Here is a 24,032-nt window from a genome sequence, read left to right as displayed (position 1 = left end):
CCCGTACCGGTCCGGCCGCGGGGCACGCTGGGAGCGGCCCGGCGGGGCTGAGTGCAAGCGGAGCCGGGGCTGGGAGCGCCGGGCTGTGAGGAGAGTCGAACAGGCCACGGAGATCTCACATTGGGAAGGGAAAAGAGGGGCTGAGCGCGTCCTGCGTTGGTGGTATAGTGGTGAGCATAGCTGCCTTCCAAGCAGTTGACCCGGGTTCGATTCCCGGCCAACGCAGACCTGCAATTTTTGAGCGCCTGGAACAGGCCGGCGCGCGTGAGAAGCACATTTTGAGATTGTGTTTTAATTGAAGTCGTTGAGATGAATAACCCACGAAGCCGTTGACTAAGCGGAGGCGCGTCAATGGCTGCTCATTTCGGCAGGAGACAGGCCCTCGTGTGTTTTTCTATTTGTCGTATTTTTATGAAATCTCTGGAGAAACTGTCCTTCCTCATGAAGGCTGAGTGTAGAGCACGTTACAGACTTCGGAGACTAGGAAGAGGTAGCGATTTCCACGTTGGTTAATGCTGAAACGACATTTTGAGTGGAAATCGGCGGACGGAGAACGTTCTCACCTTTGCGTCTCAGCGTCCCGGTGCGGACGGTGAAAGACAGGTTTCGCGAACCCCGGGGAACAGGCAGGGCTCCGACCTACCCTTCTTAAGCACCTACTTCAACCCCGTCGCCACGGTACTCCTCGTTAGTATAGTGGTGAGTATCCCCGCCTGTCACGCGGGAGACCGGGGTTCGATTCCCCGACGGGGAGGCCTGCTGACCGTTTTGAGTCGTCCACTTTTAGTGGAACAGCGGTGAGACGCCCTGAACCTTTCATTCTTTCGCCACGTTAGCGAGCAAGAGGCGGCGACTCCAGTAAACGCAGCGACTGTCCGGTCCTTACACTCTCACACCTTCTAAAGCACCATTACTCCAACTCTCGTCGCACCGCACGGAGGTGGCGGCAGGGCCCGGGCCGAGCTTTGAAGTCCGAGCTCCTCTCCTGGGCCACGCTGCAAGGAAGGACCTAGCCCAGGAGCAGCACCGGGTCTGGACTTCTGGTTAATTGTTGGCTGTTTTAAATCACCAGTGGATTTTTTCCCCCTATCTCCCCTAAGAAGGTGTGTGTGTGTGTGTGTGTGTGTGTGTGTGTGTGTGTGTGTGTGTGATTTTACCCATTTTGAACGGTTGACTTGAGTGTAAATGGTTATATGGCACGTAATAAATGCTCATTTTTGGGAGAAAAGATATTGGTTTTCCTGTAGTACCTACCCCTTGCAGAAAAATAGAGAATCAACAAATGAAAGCCACACCACCCCCATCACGCCCCTGTTCCCATTTTTGCCGAATATTTCTCCGGCGTTCGTGCTCGCAGTGCTGGGAATGGAGCCCAGGGTCTCCCGCAGGCCCAATGCTCTGTGCTAAGCTGCATCTCCAGCTCCCGCGGGCTTTTTGGGGTGGGTGGGGGGCACATTTCGAAAATAAAGTTGGGATAAAATGGAGCATCTTGCTTGCTCTTTGATGAGACTCTTTTTAGAGCTGCCTCGGGTTTGCAGCGAAGCTGGGAGAGGATAAGCGAGATTCTTTGTTTGCCCCTATGCTCCCATGCCTGTGGCCTCTCCCACGGGCAGCGCCTGGCACCCGAGCGCTGTAGCCGTCACACATCCTAAGCACCCAAAGGCGTGGTTTCCGTAGCTCATTCGGTGTTGTACATTTCAGTTTTCACGTAAAACTTAGTGTCTGTTTTCTCTACTGTATAAAAAAGCAAAAAAACCCAAAACATTTCTTAGAGTATCACCTCTAGTTAGGTTAAAGCTTAAGGAAAGAATCTAACGTGATGGTGAAGTTGTGGGGCGTTTCCTGCTGCGTTGGCTTTCTTTGTCGGTCTCTTTCTTTGTTGTTGTTGTTTCTCTCTTTAAACGCTGTCTTTTCTTCTGTTCTGCTCCTCTTGGACGGCTATCACACGCATCATGGCAGGCAGGCAGGCCGGGCACCGGAGCCATAGCAGAGAGCTTACCTCTAGATTCACAAACACAACCAAGACAGAGCCCAGTGGGAGTAAGCAGCCTTCTGAACTCTCAAACACGCCTCCTCCAACCAAGCCGCCTCTTCACATGTACCAACTAGGGTCACGCCGTCAGATAGGTAAGCCTCAAACCCCCACAAAGCACAGAGAAAATGTCAGCGGGAAGGTCATGCGTGGCAAATTATACAGGTATAAATAATTTAATAATGATGACAAATTATATGTGTTTTATATGTATGTGAAACAAGTGTATGTTACACAAATCTGTGCATGTGTGATTTTTTTGTTTGTTTGGTTTTTGTTTTGTTTTTTGCACCTAGGTACCTATGTTTGTATGCAACCTCTGAGGATGTTGGCCTGCGCCTGGACTGAGGCTCTGCCTTAGTGGAGGACGGGGCAGGAACAGACGCGGGAGGTACTGGTGCGCGAAGGCTGCAGAGAACGCCTCAGGCCTGGGCGTCTCCTTAGAGCCCAGGCCTTGAGCGGAAGGCGGGAGACCGAGGGGGACAGGCCCTTTTGGTGTCCGTTTGCACGTGTGTCGTTGTTAGCGTCGTTCAGTTGCGAGGACTCTGAGTTTTTCCTCTCGTCTGGTGGCTCACGGGTCGGCACGACTGGTTTTGTCGCACGCACGCACGCACGCACGTTTGCACGCGTGGGTCATCGGGACCGGCCACGTTTCCGAGCAAAAGCAGCCTTCCTCCCAAACCCTCGGGATTTTCCGGAGGGCCTCGGCTCGCTCGCTCGCTCCCCTCGTCCGCTCCCCGATTCCCAGCCTCGGCGGGCAGGCGGCGGCGTCCTTCCGAGCCCCGCGCGCGGGGACGGGTCGCCCGTTCCCCTGTCAATCTCAGCCCCGGCGTTCGGCAGGCGGAGGCGGCCGATGTGTCCCTCAGTAAAGCTTGCCTTGACAGCGCCACTGAGCATCACCTGTCTCTGTGGCGCAATCGGTTAGCGCGTTCGGCTGTTAACCGAAAGGTTGGTGGTTCGAGCCCACCCAGGGACGGTGCCGATCTTTTTGTTTCGTGCACCTCGCATTCCCGAAATCTGTCTCAAAGCTGACGTCCGCTGCCCGCCAGGAGCCCAGCGTCTGATCTTCCTAACGCGGTGGTTTAGAAACACCTCACCCCAAGCTTTTTTTTTTTTTTTTTGCTAGCAGCGTCTGGAAGCTAATCCGCTTTCGCCAACACGGTTGCTCGTTCACTGCTGGAATTGCATCAGAAAGCAGATACTCTGTGGGGGTTTGGACTTGCCGATCTGCCCCGAGGAACCCGTGCCTGGCTTTCCTTCGTATTCCCTGACTTCTGACTCCTGCATCCCTCCCTGACTGCGGGTTCTTGAGCGTCCGCGTTGGACCAGGTGCCTCCGCTCGCCCCTTACTTCCTCTTTAATCTCATCGTCCTTAACCCCCCCGATCCCGGAGCTGCCCCAGAAACTGTCAACCGTGAGCCTGATCGGCGCCAGCTCCTTCAGTACCTGGCGCTATCCGACGCCGCCTCTTCAGCTTGGGTATCAGCGTCTCACGCCGAGGGGCCCCAGACCCCACCTTGGTCTTGGGTTGTGCACACACACACACTCTCTTCCTATAATGCGGTGGACGCCCTGGTGCCCGCACCGTGGCACGCTCACCCCTCTCCAAACAACGCTTGGAGTAATCCGAGAACCCTCCCGCCCCCGACCTGCACTGGGCCATACATACTCCATCTCTGAATAATAACGTAAGTCTCCCCAACCCTGGCAACAATCAAATTTTGATAGTTTCTATTACTGAAGTGTAGTTCCAATGTACCTGCATGTGAAAAGCAGAAGGATTTGACCCAGCTTGAACTGGGTTGGGGTACATGCCAGCCTCCTTTAGCGACCTTTTAGGGAGACTCCCCTACTTACCAATCTTTTGCCTAGACACAAATCGATAGTGCATATGACTAGAATCAGCTGTATTATGGGAAGGGACATAGAAACTGAAAAGCTGATTTTTATAGTCCCAATGTAATACTTAACTTGTAATTCGTACTACTACGACTTTGGTCAACAAACGTCTTCACCCTGCGGCCGTTCCTTTCTGTGGACTTGTGGTGGACTCTTAGCACGTTTTTCCCAAGCCAGATGCTAAGCTGGCTGCATTTAGCGTAGCACAGGTCACCTGCTGCTTTCTTTTCAACTTCACCCCCCTTCCCCCCCCCACACACAGTGGCCCAGAACTGACCAATGCCCTGGGCCAACGCATTAAGACCTTTCAATATTACATCCTGTTCAGACCGTTTCAGTTCTGACGGAGCCTCCCCCAAACAAGGCTCACGTCACATACGCAACTTCCTACTAGTACACCTAGCTGTGGCTTCCGGTCTAGGAAGACAGCCTTATCTCTGGGCTCAGATGGTGCTGTCTCCCCGCGGGTTTTTTTTTCTCTTTAGGTGTATTGTATTTTATGTGTACGCGTGTTTTGCCCGCGTACATATGCACGCAGCATTTGTGCTTGGTGTCTGGTGACAGAGGTCGGGAGAGGTGTCGGACCGGACCGCCACGAACTGGAGTTGCAGAGGCTTGTAAACCACCACGTGGGCTCTGGGAATTGAATCCCGGGCCTCTGCAAGCTCAGCAAACGTTCTTGACGGATGAGTCATCTCTCCAGCTCCCTGCTCTGCTCTTCACGATTAAAAAAAAAAAAAATGTTTTTAACTTGTAGCTGGAGAGATGGCTCAGCGGTTCAGAGCACTCCTTACAGAGGCCCTCGGTTCAGTTCCCAGCACCCATATAGTGGCGAACAACCATCTGTAACTCCAGTTCTAGGGGACAGGACACTCTCTTCTGACCTCTGAAGACACCAGGCATGCATGTGATGTGCAGACTTACGTGAGGACAAAATGCTCATACACGCAAAGTTAAATAAGCCTGAAAGGTTATTTGACAGCTTCAGATATGCATCCGATATATTTCTGTCATTCTCCGAAGGAGAAAATGCAGGCATGGCTGGCACGCCGTGCTTTTGAATCAGAGGCATGGCGTGCAATGCCTCGGATGTCAGAACACTGAGTCCTGAAGCAGAGGAGTAGCTGGTAGCTGGCCTTCGGTGCACTCTCCAGCTCTTCCGCCTAGAGACCGGAGCGGTATGAGCTCTCACTGTCCAACCTGAGGTCGTGTGCTAACCAATCACACTCGATTTGCCTTCCACTGTGTAAGAGGTTGCTCACGTGCAGGGAAGCAGACGCTGATTTCTGAAACTGGCTCTGAAGGGGTCCGCCTCTGTGCCCCTATTGCTGTCCTGTCAGGAAACTCGCCTGCAATTTCAGCAGTTCTCACCTTTTCTACCTTTTCTCCCTTTCCCGTTCCCATGGAGGCCCACCCTTCTGAACAAAGCCCCACTCCTACTTCCTTTCCCATCTAGCTTGTTTGTTTCCCACTTCAATTAAGGCTATTTGCATGAGCCCAGGTGCTAGGTTAGGGCACTTTCCCCAAGGCTACAACTGATTTCCCTCCCTCCCTCCCTCAGAGACCACCAGCTGCTCCTGGCTGCCATTCAGTTCAGCTGTAAGCCCTAGGTCCCCAGGACTTCCCACACTCTGATGTAAGTCTCAGGGTTCCCTGAAGGCAACGAGGCCTGAAGGAACGGATGCAGAAAGCTGTTGCATTAGCTCCGCCAGCCACTCACTTTCCTACAGAAGTTTATTTAGGAACACTTTTGAGCTTGGAAAGCGTCACCACCCCGGTCCATGTTGCTGCTTTGCTCTAAGGGAGTGTTTGGGACAGAGAAAGCGTAAAACTCTGAAGCATCGCTTCTTGAGAGGGCAGCTTCATACTCACGGGTGCCTCACTGTCGGTCCTTGAAGATCCCAAGCCTTTCCTTTCCCCTGAGACGGTCCATTGGAGACAGACAGACAAACAAACAAAGCCAGAGTTGGGGGAGGGGCCTTTCTCTGTACCATTCCTGCTGCTCAATGCGTGATGCCCAATGCAGATGGGAAGGTTGCAAGTCCACAGAGAGATTCTTAGGTGCTGCATCATTGCTCTTATCACCCCATGAGATACGGGGTGACCTCACTTGTCCTGAAGTTCCTTGCTCCAGTGAACCTCGGGTTCCTCATAGTCTGCCACTGAACTTTGAAGACCCTTCCGCACAGAGAAATACAGCACGGTGTCTACTGCGAACAAGAGTCCTACCAGCAGGCAGAAAATAATCTGAGCTGGAGAGACGGAGGGAGGTGTCCCATCTACACAGAGAAATGAGAAATGAGAAAGACGATTGTCACTAAGGCAAGGAGTTGGATAAACAGTGAGGTCAACGCCACCAGACAGGGCTCCTGACACCTGCCTTGATTCAGGTGCGAGGGGTATGTGGGAGAGCCTGGACCAGTTCTTTGCTCCCTCCGCCTGGCTCTGGATCTTAGTGGAACCTAAGCGGAGCCCGGCAGGCAGGTCAGACAGTTAACGGCTTCCGCTTGTTGGGTGGTGATGCGGCAGAGAGGGTCCGGCAAGGTAAGTTGTCTACCGGTGTCACATGACAGTTGTGACACTGTCATGTTACTGTTGGCTAGGAAGTGGACAAATTCATGCATTTTGGTTTCTCTCTCTCTCTCTCTCTCTCTCTCTCTCTGTTAAATTTTAAATACAGGGTCTCACTATGTAGCCCTGGCTGTTCTAGAAATCACTATGTAAACCAGACTGTCCTCAACCACGGAGATCTGCCTGCCTCTGCCTCCTGACTGCTGCTATTAAAGATAATATTTTTCTTATTTAACATTTTTTTAATTTTAACTTTATGTGTATGGGCATTTTACCTGCATGTATGTCTGTGCACCAGGTACATGCCTGGCGCTCATGGAGGCCCCAAAACAATGTCAGATTCCTTGGAACTGGAATTACAACTGTGAGCCACCATGTGGGTGCTGGGAATCAAACCCAGATCCTCTACTGAGCCATCTTGCCAGCCCTGGATTTAATATTTTTTTTAACTAAGAATTTTAAGCTCCCGTGCTTGTGTGTTTATGTGTGCATTTGTATATGTATGTATGGGTACATGTGAGTGTGTGTGTTTGTGTTCATGTACATGGAGATCAGAGGACAGCCCTGAGTGTCATTCTCAGAAATGCTGTTCAATTCCTTTTGGCAATGTTTTGGTTAGTTTTTACTGTCAATATGACACAACCTAGGGTCACCAGGGAAGACAGAACCTCAGTTAAGCAATTGCCTAAGCCGGAATGTCTGTGAGAAATGGTCTTGATAGATCGCTAAAGTGGAAAGGCCAGCCTGCTGTGGGCAACACCATTCCTAGGCAGGTAAGCCGTACGAGGAAACTAGCTGAGCACGAGCCAGAGAGCCAGGCAGTAAGCAGTGGCCTTCCACGGCTTCTGCCTCACTTCTTGCTTGAGTTCCTGCCCTGACTTCCCTCAGACCTAGAAGTATGAGCTGAAATAAGCCCCTCTGTCCCCTAAGTTGTTTTTGTCATGGCATTTATCACAGCAGAAAGCAAGCTAGGACAGAGTCTGGAGTTCACCACTTAGGCTAAATGGGCGTGTCCCAGGATCTGTTGTCCCTACCCTCCCATCATTGGGATTGCTGGTGTGCCACCACCCCTGGCATGCTATGTGGCTCTGGGGCTCTGACCCAGGCCCTCATGCTTGTCGGGCAAGTGCTTCAACATCTACTGAGCCAGCTCCCCAGCCCTAGCTGCATTTCTTTGTTCGCTTGAGACGGGGTCTTACTATGTGGCCTCTGCTAGCCTAAAACTCACTTAGGCAAACCTGTCAGGCCTTCAGTTTACAGAGATCCACCTGCCTCTGCCTCAGAGTGCTGGGATTAAAGGCATGTGCCATCATGCCTAGCCCAGCTTTAATTTTAATTTTCACTTGGGTGCTTGGAATTGAACTCACGTCCTCTGCAAGAGCAGAGGTTTGAAACGGTGGTTTCAAAACGAGAATGGCCCCCTAAAGGCTCATGTATTTGAACGAGCCTAGTTGTTGTGCCTTAGTTGGTGGACTGTTTTGGGACAGTGTGGTCTTGCTGAAGGAGGTATCTCACTGGGGTGGGCTTCCAGAGCCCAGTCTCTCATTCTCTCTGCCTGCTTTGTGAAACATAGTTTGTAAAGAAGATGTAAGCTCTCAGCTCCTTCTCTAGTGCATGTGGCCATGATTCATACCACAATGGTCACACTTATAGTTTCACCCTCTGAAACTATAAGCAACCCTCCAATTACATTTCTTTTATACATTGCTTTGGTCACAGTGTCTCTTCTTAGCAATATAAAAGTAACAAAGGCACCGTTTGAGAGTACAATAGGTCCTCCATATCTGTGCCAGGTTAAGATTTTTAAAACTTGAAAAAGGCCAGCAAAAGCTCTTGATGCCAATCCTAACTGCGTCAGTTGGTTCAATCCCCAGGACTCAAGTATCAGAAAGAGAGAACTGACTTCTAAAACTGGTCTTCTGTCCTCCACAAGCTCACTGTGGCTTGTGCACACAGACACACAAACATATGCATGCACACACACTAAATACAATAATATATAACAACAAAACCAATATAATAGTAATAATAATAATCATAAACCCTAGCACACTGTGAACGGTTCTGAAGAACTCTCACCTCCTATCCTGATTATCAAGGACTCTGAAGATCTGTTGTTGTGGCCAATAAGCCCTCTGCAGAAGTAGGAGCCGCTGTCTTGGTGTGTGGCTTTCTGAATGCGCAATTCAGTGTTTTTATGGAAATACTTCTTGCCTCTGCCATTCTGCAAGTACGTGACCTTCCGCATAGTTTTGTTTTCCCAGCTGTGGCAGTTCAGCCGAAGCTGGTCCCCCTCCTGGAACTGCCACTTAGTGATCTGAAGCACCAGCCAGCCTGAAAGACAGAGAAATCTCAGAGTGGGAGGCCAGATTCTGAATCTGGATCTCTTCTGCAGGGAAAGGTCACCATTCCATCCTAGATGTAATGGAAATCTAGACGGAGAATTGTCCTACACAGCTCCTCAGATCATACTATGACCTTCTGTCTAAAGGAGAAAAGGGACACACCAGGAAGACTTGCCAAAGAGAGAACAATTTCTATTATTTAATAAGGTAGATCATTTATCAGCCAAGACGGCAAACTAGAAGCTAAAGCAAGAAAACCAGGTGTTTTTAAGTTTAGCCTAGACTCAATTCATAGTGAGGTGCAGGCAACTCTGAACTACATGGAGCCTAATATTTAAAAAGTAAAATAAAACAAAAAGAAATGTCCCAAGCAAACAAAAGCTATAAACAAACAAGCTATATTGGCCATTAAAAATACCACCTATTTAGCCTCTTACTTTTTCAGCTAAGGAGTACATTGTGGTTAGCATAAGATTGTAATTGATATGGATATAGCTTGGCGTTTGGGGTAATATTCTTTTATTAAAATATTATGTTCATGTGTTTGTTTCTTACACAAGACAGGGTCTTGTGCAGCCAAGGCTTTCTTGAACTTGCTTAGAACAGCCAAGGAGTCTTGTGTCGCTTGATCCTCCGGCTCTGCCTCCCAGGAGCTGGGGTCACAGGTATGCTCCGTGGCAAGGTCTAAGGGAATATTCTTGTTTTGTCTGTCTTGCTGCGAGCGTAACTGATATACGGACATACATTCATTCAACAAACATGTGACAGACATTTTACACTGGGGACATTCAGAGTTCTAAGGCGTTACGATACCTAACCTCACAGAACCTATAGCCTAGAACATAGAAACGTAAATACTCTGAAGCATTATACTGCGGAGTGGTTAATTTCTACAATATATACAGAAGAACAGGGAGCGGGGATACTGCAGGCAGCTGAATAAGAAACTGGGGTTATTACATCCAGACAAACAGGGAGATAAGGTCATTGTTGCATATAGATGATCAAGGAGGCAGGTTTAGCTAATTCAGGTAGGAGCAGTCTCTGTAGGGGTCGGTCTCCAGGCCGTAAGCATCCAGGGGAGAGAGCTACGGTGGACATTTTCTGCACACACTGCCAATATCCACACTTGGACCCTCCCTCTAAGTCTCACGCCAAGAGAAGGCTTTGCCATGTTCCACAGGCCTGAGGCTTTGGAGTCCCTGACATGGCAGTGAGGGAGGTCTCTGCATCCTCATCCTCTACGTCGGTGCTTCTCAGCCTTCCTGATACAGTTCCCCAGGTTGTGGCGACCCCAATCATAAAATCACTTTGTTGCTACCTCATAACTGTAATTTTGCTGCTGTTTATTAGTCGTAATGTAAATAACTATCAGGCAGGCTATCTGATATGCACCCCCACAGGGGTCCCCGCCCCCACACAAGTTGAGAATCACTGCTCTACATTTATCATAGGATGGACATGTGTGTGTCAGCATCCTCATATGACAAGCGGGTAAGAGGACGACTTTTTCGGGCAGAGATCTTTCCTCGTATCCTTGGAATCGCCACAGAAGCCTCTCTATGTTTACACAGCTGTCTCCTTTGTACAGTAGGAGTGGGTGGGACGGGCCCAGAGGGAAGAAGGTGAAACAGAAGGGGCTCTACATCAGGGTCCCATTGAATTGGGCCTCTCAAGTTGGTTCTTGTGGCTTCTTTGTCTATCCACCTAGACTGCACAGTTCTCACTCTGCAGAGCTACAAGAAGGAATGTCAGTTAGCGTGTTGGATGAAAAATGGCTATCTAAGAGCGTACCTTTGAGGGGAGATACTGAAAGGAAGCAGTAGAAATCAAGGAACAGGCCTTTAATCCCAGCACTCTGGAGGCAGAAACAGGAAGATCTCTGCCGGCGGGTTCAAGGCCAGATTGATCTACATAGTGAGTTCCAGAACAGCCAGAGCTACAGAGTGAGACCTTGCCTCAAAAACCAAAACCAAAACCAAAACCAAAACCAACCAACCAAACAAACCCTCCCCAAAACAAAACAACAATAACAACAACAACAACAACAAAAGTTGAAAAGAAAACCCAACTCTAGTATAGAATTTCCTTGACTTGGCTCTAGAAATGGGCTTTGGACAGTTAGTTAACAAGGACTGCAAGAGGCTGTGACCATGGGCATTAAATTTATCCTGGTTCTCTTTTAGGACCCAGTTTCACTTTCACTCATGGGTAGATTTTTTTTTTTTCTTCTCTGTGAACATTCTTAGCTTCCTGGCTGCTGTGAGCCCAGCCCACTGGATCTGAGCTTTTCTGTGTGTCCACCTGTGTTTCTCCTTTCTTTGTTTCTTTGCTTCCCTGGTCAGGTCTGTCACTCACACTAGGCGTGGCACCCCTGGAAGGGTCCAAGCATACGTTAACATGTAAGCTCCAGCATGGCATTGATGGGAAGATGGTCCAGACCGCTAAGTGATGTGGCTAACGGACTACTACAGACTTGACATTGAGGACTGCTCTTTGACCTTTCAGAGGAGCTTGAGTGTGAAGTCTGGGAGTGAGGAGAAAACTTAGATCCTAAGAACAAATTCATCCGTCTAACTAATGAATGCTGTGGAGCTCGCCATTGACCTCAGAGCACCTATCTGTGGTGCGTGAATTCTGTGAAAATGCCAATTCCCGAAAGCGTTCCATGTCACCGTCCTGCACTCACTGCAAGAGTTTTGATGCTTTGCTTGGTTACAGCTAGAACTACAGTTTTGTCCCATCCCAAACCACACCAGCTTTCCCCAAGTAATTCCCCAAGAAAGGGCCTCTCTTTCCCCTCAACTCACCTACATGGACTTCTAGCTTCACCGGGTCACTGAGCATGGAGCCGGATGTCTGGCACCTGTACTCTCCACTGTCATTAGCTCTGGCATCTCTGATGAAATAGATAGCATTCTGGTGTGAGATGATGCTTTCATTATGGTACCACTTGGTAGAATTGTTCTCAGGTGAGTAGGTGCCCTGGCACTTGAGGGTCACATGGTCTTTCTCGAGCACCCTGACCCATTCAGGGTCTAGGGTCACCACAGCCTTTTGGAGACCTGATGTGGAGTCAAGAGAATGTGGAGTGAGAACACAGATGAACAGGCATTTCAGGGCACTCCCAGGCTAACACTGGCAGAGCAAACAAACCCACAGTGCCCTAAGCCCATCTATGGCATTCTTAGGGTACCTAGGCAGCAAAGCACCTGGCCCCATTTTTTGACCTTTTCTGTAGTTGGAGGAAAATTGGCCAGGGGTGCTTGGGCTGATCCTGACTGTGTTAGGGTATTGCTCCTAGCCCCCTGACATGCCAGGCACCACACAACAGTCCTTTCCAACTTTCTGTGGCCTTTGTATGTGACTCACTCCATTAATCTAAGACCCAGAGGCAAACTCACCAGCTCCAATGCCTGAGGAAACTGCAAGAAAAACGAAAAAGAAGCAGATCAGAAGAAGCATGAAAAAGAAGCATGAATCAGATGTTGAGGAGGGAGATTCCCTCTCTCTTGCCTTTACTCCTGCTGGTTCCTTCTCCCCTCTAATGCCCTGGGCCTGTCTGCAGGAAACTCAAATGCTAGTTTTTGACATTGTTTCCTTTCCTGTTCTTCTGTGTTTAAACTGTCAGGTTAAAAGTAAAGGCTGCATTTCCCTAAATCAAGCCCACAGAAACTTTCATATCCTAAACCCCACCTGGAAAGAGAAGAAAGGGAAAGAGAGCCTGCGATTATCACACTGGAAGGCATAAACCTTAGGAGCCACCTGAGAGTCCTTGCTCTTCAGTTCATACTTAGGGATGACAGATGGGTGGACTCACAGCCCCCTCCAGAAATGCAAGACAGAGCTAGGACACTGCTCATCTCTAACAATCTGTCTGAGGAGTTAAATCCAGGCCCATAGTGGGGATTCCATGCCTGACTTGAAAGTGGGTGGACCTCTCCTGACACAGGCCACCATAAGTTTTTACCTCCGTTTAGACCGAGCCTCACTTACCTGTGAGTAACAGAGCTGTTGGTAGTAGTAGCCGCGACATGCTGCTGCACCAGACAGAAAATGCCACTACAGATATCCGGAACCCTTAAGGGGCCTATTTGACTAGAAGAGAGGAAGTAAAGGGCTTTTTCCCCAACCCCCAAGTCCATCTCACTAGTTTCTTTTCTCCAGAAACATCATCTGATTCCTGAATGTGATGGGTGAGCCCTATTAGCGGGGCAGGGACAGGAGGGAGAGTGCCTGGAGGATACCAGAGGGGGTGTGCCCACTTGTTCTGTGTAGAGCACAGCTGAGCACCTGGGGTTCACCTGGAGGACCTATCAGAGTATGCTTTTGGCAGTCTAAAGGCTCCCAGGGCCAAGAATGGGGCAGTATGACCCTGGTGATGGCCTTCACAGCAAGGGCCATGTCCCAGGGTCCCTTGGTTCTATCTCAGAATTTATGGCCATTCTGTTTGGCACAGACTCATTTGCATCCAGCTCAGGGGCTGACCTTATATAAAATAGTAATTTAAACCTCTCTTTTCTTTTTTTTCAAGACAGGGATTCTCTGTGTAGCTCTGGATGTCCTAGAACTCATTCTGTAGACCAGGCTGGCCTTAGAACTCAGAGATCCACCTGCCTTTGCCTCCTGAGTGCTGGGATTAAAGGCTTGTGCCACCACCTCCCGGCTAATTTAAACTTTTTAAATCCTCTAACAGCTCTTTCAAAATGTCTGCCCCTGGGATATGTAATCCACAGAGGTTACAAACTTCTTAGTGTAAATTTGATGGCGTTTTTTTTTTTTTTTTGTTGTTGTTGTTAAAAGAAACACAGGAGGAGAGGTATGCTCTGGGAAGAGGAGAAACCAATGAGAGGCAGAGCGAGTCATCGAAAGGTGGGAATGCAAGGTTGAAGGAGAACAAGGGCTCCTTCAACATCCCCCCACCCCACCCCCCACCCTGGATGACTCCATTGATTACATAATGAATCAGCCTACAAGCCAAGGATACACATTACTTTTGTGGAAAAACCAAGATGAAGATGTGAGCTGAGGGGGCTTGGCAGCCGGTTTCTGAATGGAAGAGTAGCTACTAGTGCTGAGCCCCAAATATTGTTGCTGCTGTCACAGTTAACTGCCCAGGAGAGGACTGAAGGAAGGAGAGGACCCCTATTTGGTCTGTCACCATCCCATTTTACATCATTCTCAGCGGATTTCCTTTCTCTGCGGAGCTTCAAAAGGGCTCAGCGTTTCCATTTCATAGCCTTTGGCCCCATGTGTGAGACCTGTGATGAGGCAGGACGTTGTGGCAAGATCATGTCACTCACCTCCATCACAACCAAGAAACAAAAAACTAGAATAGGAATTCTATCTTTGCTCCAGTGTGGCTGGGCCATGCTCACCACAGTAGCCCAGGGTAGCTCAATCCTTAATGATTCTCTGGGCGTGGGCTGGTCTCTGGGTCAAATGGCCAAAGTGCAGAGCTTCTCAACAAAAAAACGTGGAGGGTGGAGTAACAGGAAGTGGTAAGATTGGTTAACATCTTCTCATCCCTACCTCTTCCCCAACATAGTCACACATTGTTCTCCCCTAAACAGAGCCAAGTGTTTGGCAGTCATATCAGCTCAACCCCCAGACAAAGGAAATTAAATGTTCTATTTGGTCAGCCTGCTCCCTCCGTGGGTTCTTAGGAATCTGGTCTGCTCTCACCTGGTTTGGGAGAGCAATCTGGGGTAGAATAAATGAAGCTTATCGAGGGTTGAATGGAGTAGAGGCTGCCAAAGACGCCTGCTGACCACTGCTTTCCGCTAATGCCCTCTTTACTCCAGAGTCAAATGAAGATCATTCTTCAGGTTTTACTTTTGCTTTGTTTTGCTTATGGGTAGAGCGAGTTGACTGTGGCCTGTAAAAGTTTTTTTTTTTTAATTTTCTCATATGAAGGGATGAGATGAGAGCCATGCTTAAGCTTTATGAATACATGGCTGAGCCCAGAGCTTTTCTATCTCTGTTCTATCTATCCCTAGGCCTAGGTAAGCTTCTAGCCTCCATAGAATCTAATCTTCTGTAAATCTGGAGCGTGAAGTCTTCAGCCTCTAGCCTCTGCCTGCTAAACTAGGCCTAGAACATTTCTGAGACTTACTGCTGAACATGTGTCACCCTTTGTAGGTTTTTCTGAACTGCGGCTGGCTGGTTCAGCTCAGCTGTTCTGGCTCAAACTCTTCTCCAAGATTGATTTAATCTGGTTTCTCTGACTGAAACGCTTTGCTTTGAAAAACTGCCTCTGAACTCCACAAACTGAACTGCAGGAACTGAGCTGCATGGAACTGCATGAACTTGGCTGAACTCAGCTCCACTCTCTCTCCCTGCACTGCTCTTAAGTAGCCTCTCTTTCCTGTCCTTGTGACCCTCCCATCTTTGACTCTTTCTGTCAAATCTTTCCCTGATTTGTCACTTTGTCTGTCCCTCAATTACATCCTTGTTTGGGATTAGAGGTGTATTCTAAGGATCTGTCCGTATTCCAGCCGGATCATGTAGGCCTAGGTCTTTGGATGTGTATTCATGCTGCTGGATTAAAATTCCCCTACGGTTGCCCATTGCCGTCCAATCCTATTCATGTTCTTGCAGCAGCCCCTCCTTAACTGGCCAGTGGTGTAGATGTCTGATGAAGATAAACAAAGGCCATGATCCAAACAGCCATTCTAATGTTGTTCAATAGATTCACATTGTATAAAACATAGCTGAGAATCTGGAATCTGAAAGCTTTGATGCTTATCTATAGTGCTTTGATGCCTAAAACAGAAAAAAAAAAAAAGGGTGGGAGGGAACCTATAGGCCTATGGGTACTCTGAAGGTAAAGGGATGTGTTTCCAGGCACTTTCTGTTCTTCAATTTCTTGGTGGCTTTCTGCTACTTATGACATAAGGCTTCACTTTAGTTTTCCTTCTTTGAAATTTCACTTTTGTCTCTGACTAATCTTTTCTCCATGCCCTCAAATGAAGGAAAGAGGTGTTAGGAGCATGGACATAGGCTTGATAGGAAAGAGAGAAGAGAAAAGGGCCCAAAATAAATGATTTCTTAAGTTATTTTTTATTGCTATGATAAGACACCATGACCAAGGCTACTTATAGGAAAAAAAAAAAAAGAGTTTATTGGGGCATGGAGTTTCAGTGGGTAAGTCCATGACCATCAAGGCAGCATGCAGGTAGGCATGGTGCTTGAGAGTTTACATTCTTATCTGTAGGTGGGAGGCAGAGAGAAACACTGGAAAAGGCATGAACTTGTGAAACCTCAAAGCCCACCCCCAGTGACTACTCCAACAAAGCCACACCTCCTAATCCTTCCTAAACAAAATGAGGACCAAGTATTCAAGTATATGAGCCTATAGGGGCCATTCTCATTTAAGTGACCACAGGCAAGAAGCATCCAAAGGGATTTTATGGGTGCTCATTGAGTAGACCTTACATGGAATGTCACTGAGGTTGTTGCAAGGATTCCTTTTGCAGTGTTGGGTAAGATTAACTTTTTCACAGAGGAGCAGCTAGGACTTGGGATGTCTTATACAGGATCTGTGAACGCATGATTATCTTCACCTTTTGTTTTCCCTCCTTCCTCTTCTCTCTCATTCTTTTCTGCCTTTTCCCTTTTTTCCCTCTTTCTTCTTTTTCTTCAACACTGGAATCCAAAGTACAGCACAAACTATTGAGATTATACAAGTCAATCAGTTGCTTTTTCACAACACTTACCGATTCCTAGTGAAAGACCACCAGACCAGAAGTGTTCTGGGGATTACAAGAGTGCTTTGAAAATACTACATATTCACAGATAAGGCAATGGCTGATCCATTTTGGTGAAGGATATCCACGGAAGAGCATGTGTTAGCTGGACCACAAAAGATGAAGAAGAAGCACAGACTTCTTGTTCACGTGATATCTGGTCTCAAATGAGCCTGGCATCAAATCTCAACTCTACCATTTCTTTAACCCTTACAGGACTCATTTTTCCTTATCTGTGAATGTGGGGCTAGCAATAGCAACAGTAACTCCAAGGGGTTGTGGAGTTTAACTGGAACAGTTCAGACAGATTTGATGGTCTGGTATGTGGAGTCATACATGTTGATCAGCGGTGGAGGTGGAAGATGGGAGCTTGAGGCTTTCGGTCATTTTCCAGATTAAGTTGTTGTATTACTCTTTTTTTTTTCTCTCTCTCTCTCTCTTCACTGTGACCAAAGGTTTTGTTTTGGCTCACGGTTTCATAGGACACAGTCCATTAGGACGCAGTCAGTCATGGTGGATTGGGCAGGTCTGCAGGCAGCACTGTGGCCGTGGGGGTGTGCAGACAGGACTCTGCTTACTCATGGCTTGGCAGAAGAGAGCAGAGAGAGAGGACCTGGGAGCAGGGAGAGGCGACAGACCTCAAGGGCCGCCCCCTCTGAGCCACTTTCCTCAGCTAGACTTCACCCCCTAAAGATTCCACAGCTTCCTAAAGGAGGGGCTGGCACTGGTCAGGGGCCCAGGGCTTGCGAGTGGCATTTCAGGGCAAAACCGTAACAGTTGTGACACAGCTGACCTCTGGAACTAGTTTTGGTCCTCGTGCCTCGACATTGTGACTCATCACAACACGAACTGGAAGGCCTCGGAGGGTGTGGGGTCTACTCATTTTGTTTAAGGACTTTATCCCCAGTTTTTAGCCCAGGGTTTGGCACCTAGCGGGGGGCGGGGGGGAGTGGGCCTCAGCTAGCACTGGTCGGGTGATCACAAAGGGCTCTGTGTGGGAAACAATGCTATGCACTCTGCTCTGAGAGCTCCCAGGAACTCATTAAAGACTCTCAGTTGTGGAGTAACGATAAGCTAGGAGTACATGGTCGTGTGTGTGTGTGTGTGTGTGTGTGTGTGTGTGTGTGTGTATGTGTGTACTTCATGCATGTAGATGCCTTTAGAGGTGGATGGGAGGGTGGGGGTAAAGCATGTGAGATGTCCTGGAACTGGTTTACATGCAGTTGCGGGCTGCTGGGTGTCTTTCCTAGGAGCTGAGTTTGGGTCCTTCGCAAGGGCCGTAAGTGCTTTCAGCTACCGTGCTGTCTTTGCTGCCTCATCAGTCTTATTTTTATTTTAAAAAAAAAACACAAACAAACAAATAAATATTAAAAAGACTGAAAGCTGACTGCGGCAGGGCATGCTGGCAATACCAGCACGTGGGAAGCAGGAACAGGAGGATCAGGAATTGAAGGCCAGCAAAGTTTCATGAGACCCTGCCTCCAAAAGGCAATAAAAATAAAAGATAAGGTGGATAATAGACTCAGTGGCAGAGCTGCTGGTTTTTTAAGCCTGGTAACCTTCCTTTGCTTTCTAGAACCCGAATAAGGGGGGGGGGGGGGGAGAGAACTGGCTGCACACAGTTCTCCGTAGGCATGCTGTGGCACTCTCATTCCTTAATCAATACATACGTAATTGGATAGAAGAATGTATTATTTATTTTTATTTTGTGTGTAGGGGTGTTTTCTTTGCAGGTTTACCTCTGTACTGTCTGTGTGCATCATGCCTGTAGGGGTCAGGAGAGGGGGTTGGGATCCCTTGGAAATGGAGCTACAGAGGTGGTTGTGAGCTGCCATGTGGGTGCTGGGAACTGAACCCAGGTTTTCTGCAAGAGCAACCAATGCTCTTAACCATTGAGTCATCTCTCCATCCCCCTAACTAAATTCATTTTAAAAATAAAAAAGTATTGTCATACATGAAAAATATAAGAGCAGCCGGGCATGGTGGTGCACACCTGTAATCCCAGCAGTCAAGGAGGCAGAGGCAGGCAGACTGATGGTTCCAGGCCAGCCTGGTCTACATACAGAGTGAGTCCAGGACAGTCAAGGCTATACAAAGAAACCCTGTCTCAAAAAACAAAGACAAAACAAAACAAATATAAGAGCACGCTATTGGTCTGAAAAGTGAGCTATGGGGCAGAGAGATTACAAACAGGAAAGAGTCAGATTGTTTCAACTGTCAGGTTGAAACTTAGACCTCCCCTGTTTTATATGTTAAAGGTCCTTTGTTTTGCCACACAGAGTGGCACACACCTTTAGTCCCAGCCATTTGGGAAGAAGAGGCAGGGGGATCTGTGTGAGTTCAAGATGAGTCTGGTTTTCTACATAGTGAGTTCCAGGAAAGCCAGGGCTACACAGAGAGACCCTGTCTCAACAAACAAACAAACAAACAAACAGATCCTCTGTTTTAAAGGTGAAAATGCACTTGTAGAACTTAATAGAAGTGCTAAGAATGTGGAACTGACGAGATTTGAGTGCACGATTGTCCATAGAGATGGTGGAGAAGGAGGGCCTGGGAGAGGCTCAACATTTTCTTTTTTTTTGATTAGGAGGGCTGTCTCGTTTTTTCACCGACATAAGAGATACAAGAGGAGTAACTCTGAGAAGGAAGGGATAATGTTCTCTTTTGTTGTTGCTGACTGTGAGGCCATTGTGGAGATTTCAGGTGGAGATGCCAAGAAATCAGTTAGACCCAAAGCCCTGACCCTCAGAAGGCTGATTAGGATGATGACATGGTTGAGGAGGCACTTGAGGTTAATGCTCTAAACTCCTTCCCCTCTCATTTAAGAAGTTCCACGCCAACCCTTGCAAGCACAGCTTGGTTGCAGAGAGCTGGCGAACATGGTAGCCTCCTGGCATGAGAGCAGAAAGAAGGACTGACAATAGACTGGACATGATCTCTATAGCTTACCCCTGTATCCACGGAGAAGAGGGGAGGGCAGCGAGGGAGAAGAAGGTGGGGCTAAGGAGAGGGAGCTGAAGAGAGAAAACTTAGCACAAATTTTCATACCCTGTGAAAAGGAAGAACAGCTTAAAAAAAAAAAAGATTTTTGAGTAGAAGAGGCCCAAAAGGAGAGAGCAGGAAGATCACCAAGGAAGGAGTGGTCAAGGAGTGGAAAGGGCACATAGGGTTGCATTAGTGTTTCAACTGGGGAACTGGTCATATCCAAATTCAAAAGTCAGAGCTGAAGGACACAAGCTTGATAGTTTCGATTGAAAATTAAGAGGAGGGGAGAAATCCTATTTCTTTTTAAGAATCTCCATCAGGAAGGGATAGTGGGTATTTTTCCTGGCTGTCCAGATCTCCTTTCCTCTCTTCCTGTGAATATTTTATTCTCTTTTGGGGAAGCCCTACTGTGCAGTCCTAAAAAAAAAAAAAAAATAGCTACTGCTTTCTACTCCTGAAAGTAAAGGGGTGAGGTTCTCCTTTGCCCCGCTTTGGGGCAATGTTATGGTCTAACAATATGTCAAATATTGTTATGGTCTAACAATATGTCAATCCAATATGTCAAAGTTGATGTGTTGAGCCCTTTGTACCAAGGACAGGGCTCTAAAGTGGCCTACCATTAAATTAAAGCAAAGTCATTAGGGTGGGTCGTAATATAATGACCAGCATAAGAAAAGTTTCAGGGTGTTGGAGGGATGGCTCAGTGGCTAAGATCACTGTCTGCTATTGCAGAGGACCTGGATTCAAGTTCCAGCACCCCCGTGGTGACCCACAGCCTCTCTGACTGCCTCTCAAGGCAGTGGATCCTATGGCTTGTACGCAGTATTTCCAAAGCTGCTTAGTAGAAGGGGAAATGGTAAATGAAGGTGTGAGGGACTTCAATGACACCACCCAAGCTAGGAAGTTATAAAGGGAACTAGGAGAAACGTCACTAACTGTCTTGGTTGTCTTTGGAGTAGGCCAGGTAAAGAATTCCGGGAATTTATTATGTAAAAACTTAAAAAATAATGAATGTGAGTAGGTATGTGTGTGGGGAGAGTGTATATGGGTGTGGTGCCTGTGGAGGACAAAATGTTGCGTTGGAACCCCTAGAGCTGGAGTTACAAGTGGTTAAGTGGTTGTGGGCCACCCAATGTGGGTGCTAGGAACTGAACCGTGTGCCTCAGGAAGAGCAGCAAGTGCCATCACCAACCACTGAGCCACCTCTCTAGCCCCCGGTAGTTGTGGTAGGACACAGTGTTTATCCTCTTGCCCCTAAAGATTGATGAGACTCAAAATGTTTTTTCCAAACACCTAGGCCATATAGGTAGGCTCTTCTCTGACTAGCTTATAATGTAGAAACCCATTTATACTAATCTACATTCCGCCATGTGGCTGGTTATCTGTCCTCATGAACCATGTGTCCATCCTCTTCACATCTGTGGGATGAATTTCCTGCGCCTGGCTCTATCCCTGAATCCTTTCTGCCTCCTGGATGTCCCACCTCCTATTTCCTGACTAAGCTATAGGCCATCAGCCTTGTTTGTTTGTTTGTTTGTTTTTATTGACAAGTATTGCATCCATAGAATACACAACAGTCAATACCCCGTGATCTAGTCTCAAGTAATAAGACTGAGACTTAATGTCTTAAGGCAGCAATAACTCCCCTGGCTGTGGGAAACAAAGATTCTTCCTTCACAGTATGGGCACTGGGGCAGTTAGTGCAGAAGAGAGAATACTGAACAAGAGGCTGGGAACTCCAAACCTGGCTACCTCACCCGGATGAGCAATGGAGTCTGACCGGATCTCAGTGTTTACACTGTGAATGGAGGGCGCACGCTAAGATGCCCCTCTGATTTCAAGGTCTTTGAGGATGACTTTGAACTCACTGCGTTCTTTCTGCCTGAGCCTCCAAAGTAGAGGCTCTACAAGGCGTGCTCCACTTCCCCCGGCCAACCTAATGTCTTAACAAGCATCAACTAGAGGAAAGATGACTCCCCCACCGACTCACAAGGAAATTAGCAATTGACGACTACAGAAAGACAAAAATGAATTTAATTGCCTTGTTTTGTTGAGACAAGGTCTCACTATGTAGCCCAGGTTAGCCTCCAACTTGAGACTGCCCTGCTCAGTTCTCCAGAGCTGGCTGTACAGACATGCGCCATTGCACTTATCTTTGTCTTTTAAGCAAATACTCTACGTGCTTATTTTAGTTTGCATAACAAAATATGTAAGCACAGAACTGTAATCTGGTGAGTACTGGAATCATTTGCTTAAACAAATGTTCACTCTGCATATCTAGTAATCAAGGAAAAGAAACAGGAAACTGGAAGCAGAGAAGGGAGAAGAGGGTAGTTAAGGACTGAAGGTATTATTTATTTTTATATTAGATGACGGTGGGTGTTTTCATCCGTGTATGAGTGTGCACCAGGTGCATGTAGCGCCCATGCAGTCCAGAAGGGAGTGTCAAGCCCCTGGAACCGGAGTTACAGATAGTTGTTAGCAGCCACGTGAATGCTGGGAATCGAACCCTGATCTTCTCTGGAAGAGCAGCCAGTGGTCTTAACTATGGAGTCATCACCTCACCAGCCCAGAGACATGGAGATATTAAATGGGGCAAAAGGCAGAAGAGGACGCCCGGGGAGGGGACTAGGAAGACGGATGTTGCAGTAGCACGTGCTTTCACTCTCAGCGCTTAGGAAGCAGTGGTAGGGGGATTGCTGTGAGGCTGAAGCCAGCCTGGCCCACATGGTGAATTCCACTAGGGTGACATAACAGGACCCCGTCTCAAAGGTGGTGGTGGTGGGAACAGATGCTGGAAAAGTGAAAAGAGTACACCAGCGAAGACCTTCAAATTCTTTAACATGGAGTCTTAGAAATAATGGAAAAAAAAAAAAAGAAAGAAATACAAGGAAAAGGCATGTAGAGTCAGGCATACCTACACAGAGAGGTCCAGAGACAGTTTCGCGTAGAGACAGAAAAGCAGTTGTGAGAAGGAGCTGAGGACAGCACCCACAGCCAGGAAGAGACAGACAGAAGTAAGAGAAGAAAATGGCAAGGGATTTAAATACACCTTGTGGTGCGACCTTACGCCATAGCTTGTTTACTTTACCTGTGAGGTTTCAAATAATACAGCCTTGTTGCCATAGGAGAACTTTCCAAGCCATGACACTGTCTATCTCTCTGACTTGTAACCAGCTCATGTTATCCCGTTAGAGCACAATTAGACTCCGCTCAAATTACAAAGTCGTTTTTTAAAAACTCAGCATGTATGTTTCTTTTATTATTTTAAGTTCTCTCTGTGTGTGAGTGTGTGCTTGTGAATGCAGGTGCAAATGAATGTGTGTGCTTTTGAGTCCATGCATGAATGAATGAGTGTGTGTGTGTGTGTGTGTGTGTGTGTGTGTGTGTGTCTGCTCACATGAGTGCAGGTGCCCTCAGAAGCCAGTGGCATCAGATTCTCTGGAGATAGAATTGTAGGCAGTTGTGAGCCACCAGATGTAGGACCCTGCAAAAGTTGTTTGGGTGGTCTGCAAGAGCAGGACATGCTCTTAAGCACTGAGCCATCTCTCTAGTACCTAGTATATATATATTTATTATTACATATTAATAAATATATATTTATATTTATATTTATAGTTAGTTTTAGGAGGTTGGACAAATGGCTCAGCCACTAAGAGCACTGGCTGATATTCCAGAGGACCTGGGTTTGACTCCCATCACCCACATGGTGGCTCATCACCATCCCAGAAAATCGATGCCTTCCTCTTCTGCACATACATACATTCAGGCAAAACGCCCATAATCATAAACTAAAGATGAAAGGGCTGGGTGGTGGTGGCTCACGCTTTTAATCCCAGCACCTGGGAGGCAGAGACAGGTGAATCTCTGTGAGTTCGAGGCCAGCCTTGTCTACAGAGCGAGCTCCAGGACACAGGGTTTTTGTCTTGAAAAAACAAAATAAATAAATAAATAAATAAATAAATGTTAAAACTTTTAGTTTTTTTTTTTAAGTTGGCTTTACTTTTTAACTGATGCATAAAAAAAGAAAAGCTGTGTGTACTCATGGGTACCACGGGATAGTTCCATGCTGCTCTATAACTTATAATGTTTAAGTCAAGTGAAACATACCAGTCTCATAACACATTTATCATTTCTTTGAAACAGCCACGTCTTAAAGTTTCAGATCAGGGGACTGTTGGTGCAGTGAGTACCCTGTTATGAGAGGAATTTTGGTCTAGAAGGAAGGAAGTCCAGGTTTTGGTTTCAGTCTCAAACCACTTCCTTCCCCAAGTACATTTCCTCATTTGTAAGACTAGGTAATTAGGCTAGATGTAACCAGCTGTCTTCATCCTGTCTGTGCTGTCGTTCATTCTGGATCTGGCTACCTCCAGCTGAGGTAGGTTAGAAAGACATATGGTGGGAAAGGGAGCCCCCACCCCCGCTGGGAGTCTGACTGGAGCCTTGGAATTC

At 47.6% G+C, this 24,032-nt stretch overlaps 1 protein-coding gene and 3 non-coding genes across 4 annotated transcripts; 3 read left to right on the top strand and 1 right to left on the bottom strand.

Moving 5' to 3' along the window:
- The first annotated feature begins 153 nt into the window (after positions 1-153).
- Trnag-ucc (transfer RNA glycine (anticodon UCC)) lies at positions 154-225 on the top strand. The gene has a single exon. It is a non-coding gene; the product is annotated as a tRNA-Gly (tRNA).
- A 457-nt stretch (positions 226-682) lies between these two features.
- On the top strand, positions 683-754 carry Trnad-guc (transfer RNA aspartic acid (anticodon GUC)). Its single transcript has one exon. It is a non-coding gene; the product is annotated as a tRNA-Asp (tRNA).
- Positions 755-2,934: 2,180 nt separating this feature from the next.
- Positions 2,935-3,008, top strand: Trnan-guu (transfer RNA asparagine (anticodon GUU)). The gene has a single exon. It is a non-coding gene; the product is annotated as a tRNA-Asn (tRNA).
- A 2,639-nt stretch (positions 3,009-5,647) lies between these two features.
- LOC110554430 (low affinity immunoglobulin gamma Fc region receptor III-A-like) lies at positions 5,648-12,965 on the bottom strand. Its single transcript, XM_021647089.2, has 5 exons — positions 12,844-12,965; positions 12,252-12,272; positions 11,658-11,912; positions 8,582-8,836; positions 5,648-6,210 (listed from the first exon to the last, which is right to left on the bottom strand). Exons 1-5 carry the CDS (start codon positions 12,881-12,883, stop codon positions 6,038-6,040), a joined length of 744 nt encoding a protein of 247 aa, XP_021502764.1. The 5' UTR covers positions 12,884-12,965; the 3' UTR covers positions 5,648-6,037.
- Positions 12,966-24,032: the final 11,067 nt, after the last annotated feature.

The sequence above is a fragment of the Meriones unguiculatus genome, chromosome 11 (assembly GCF_030254825.1).
Source record: "Meriones unguiculatus strain TT.TT164.6M chromosome 11, Bangor_MerUng_6.1, whole genome shotgun sequence".
Classification (NCBI taxonomy): Eukaryota; Metazoa; Chordata; class Mammalia; order Rodentia; family Muridae; genus Meriones; species Meriones unguiculatus.
This window is presented reverse-complemented; position numbering and strand designations above follow the sequence as displayed.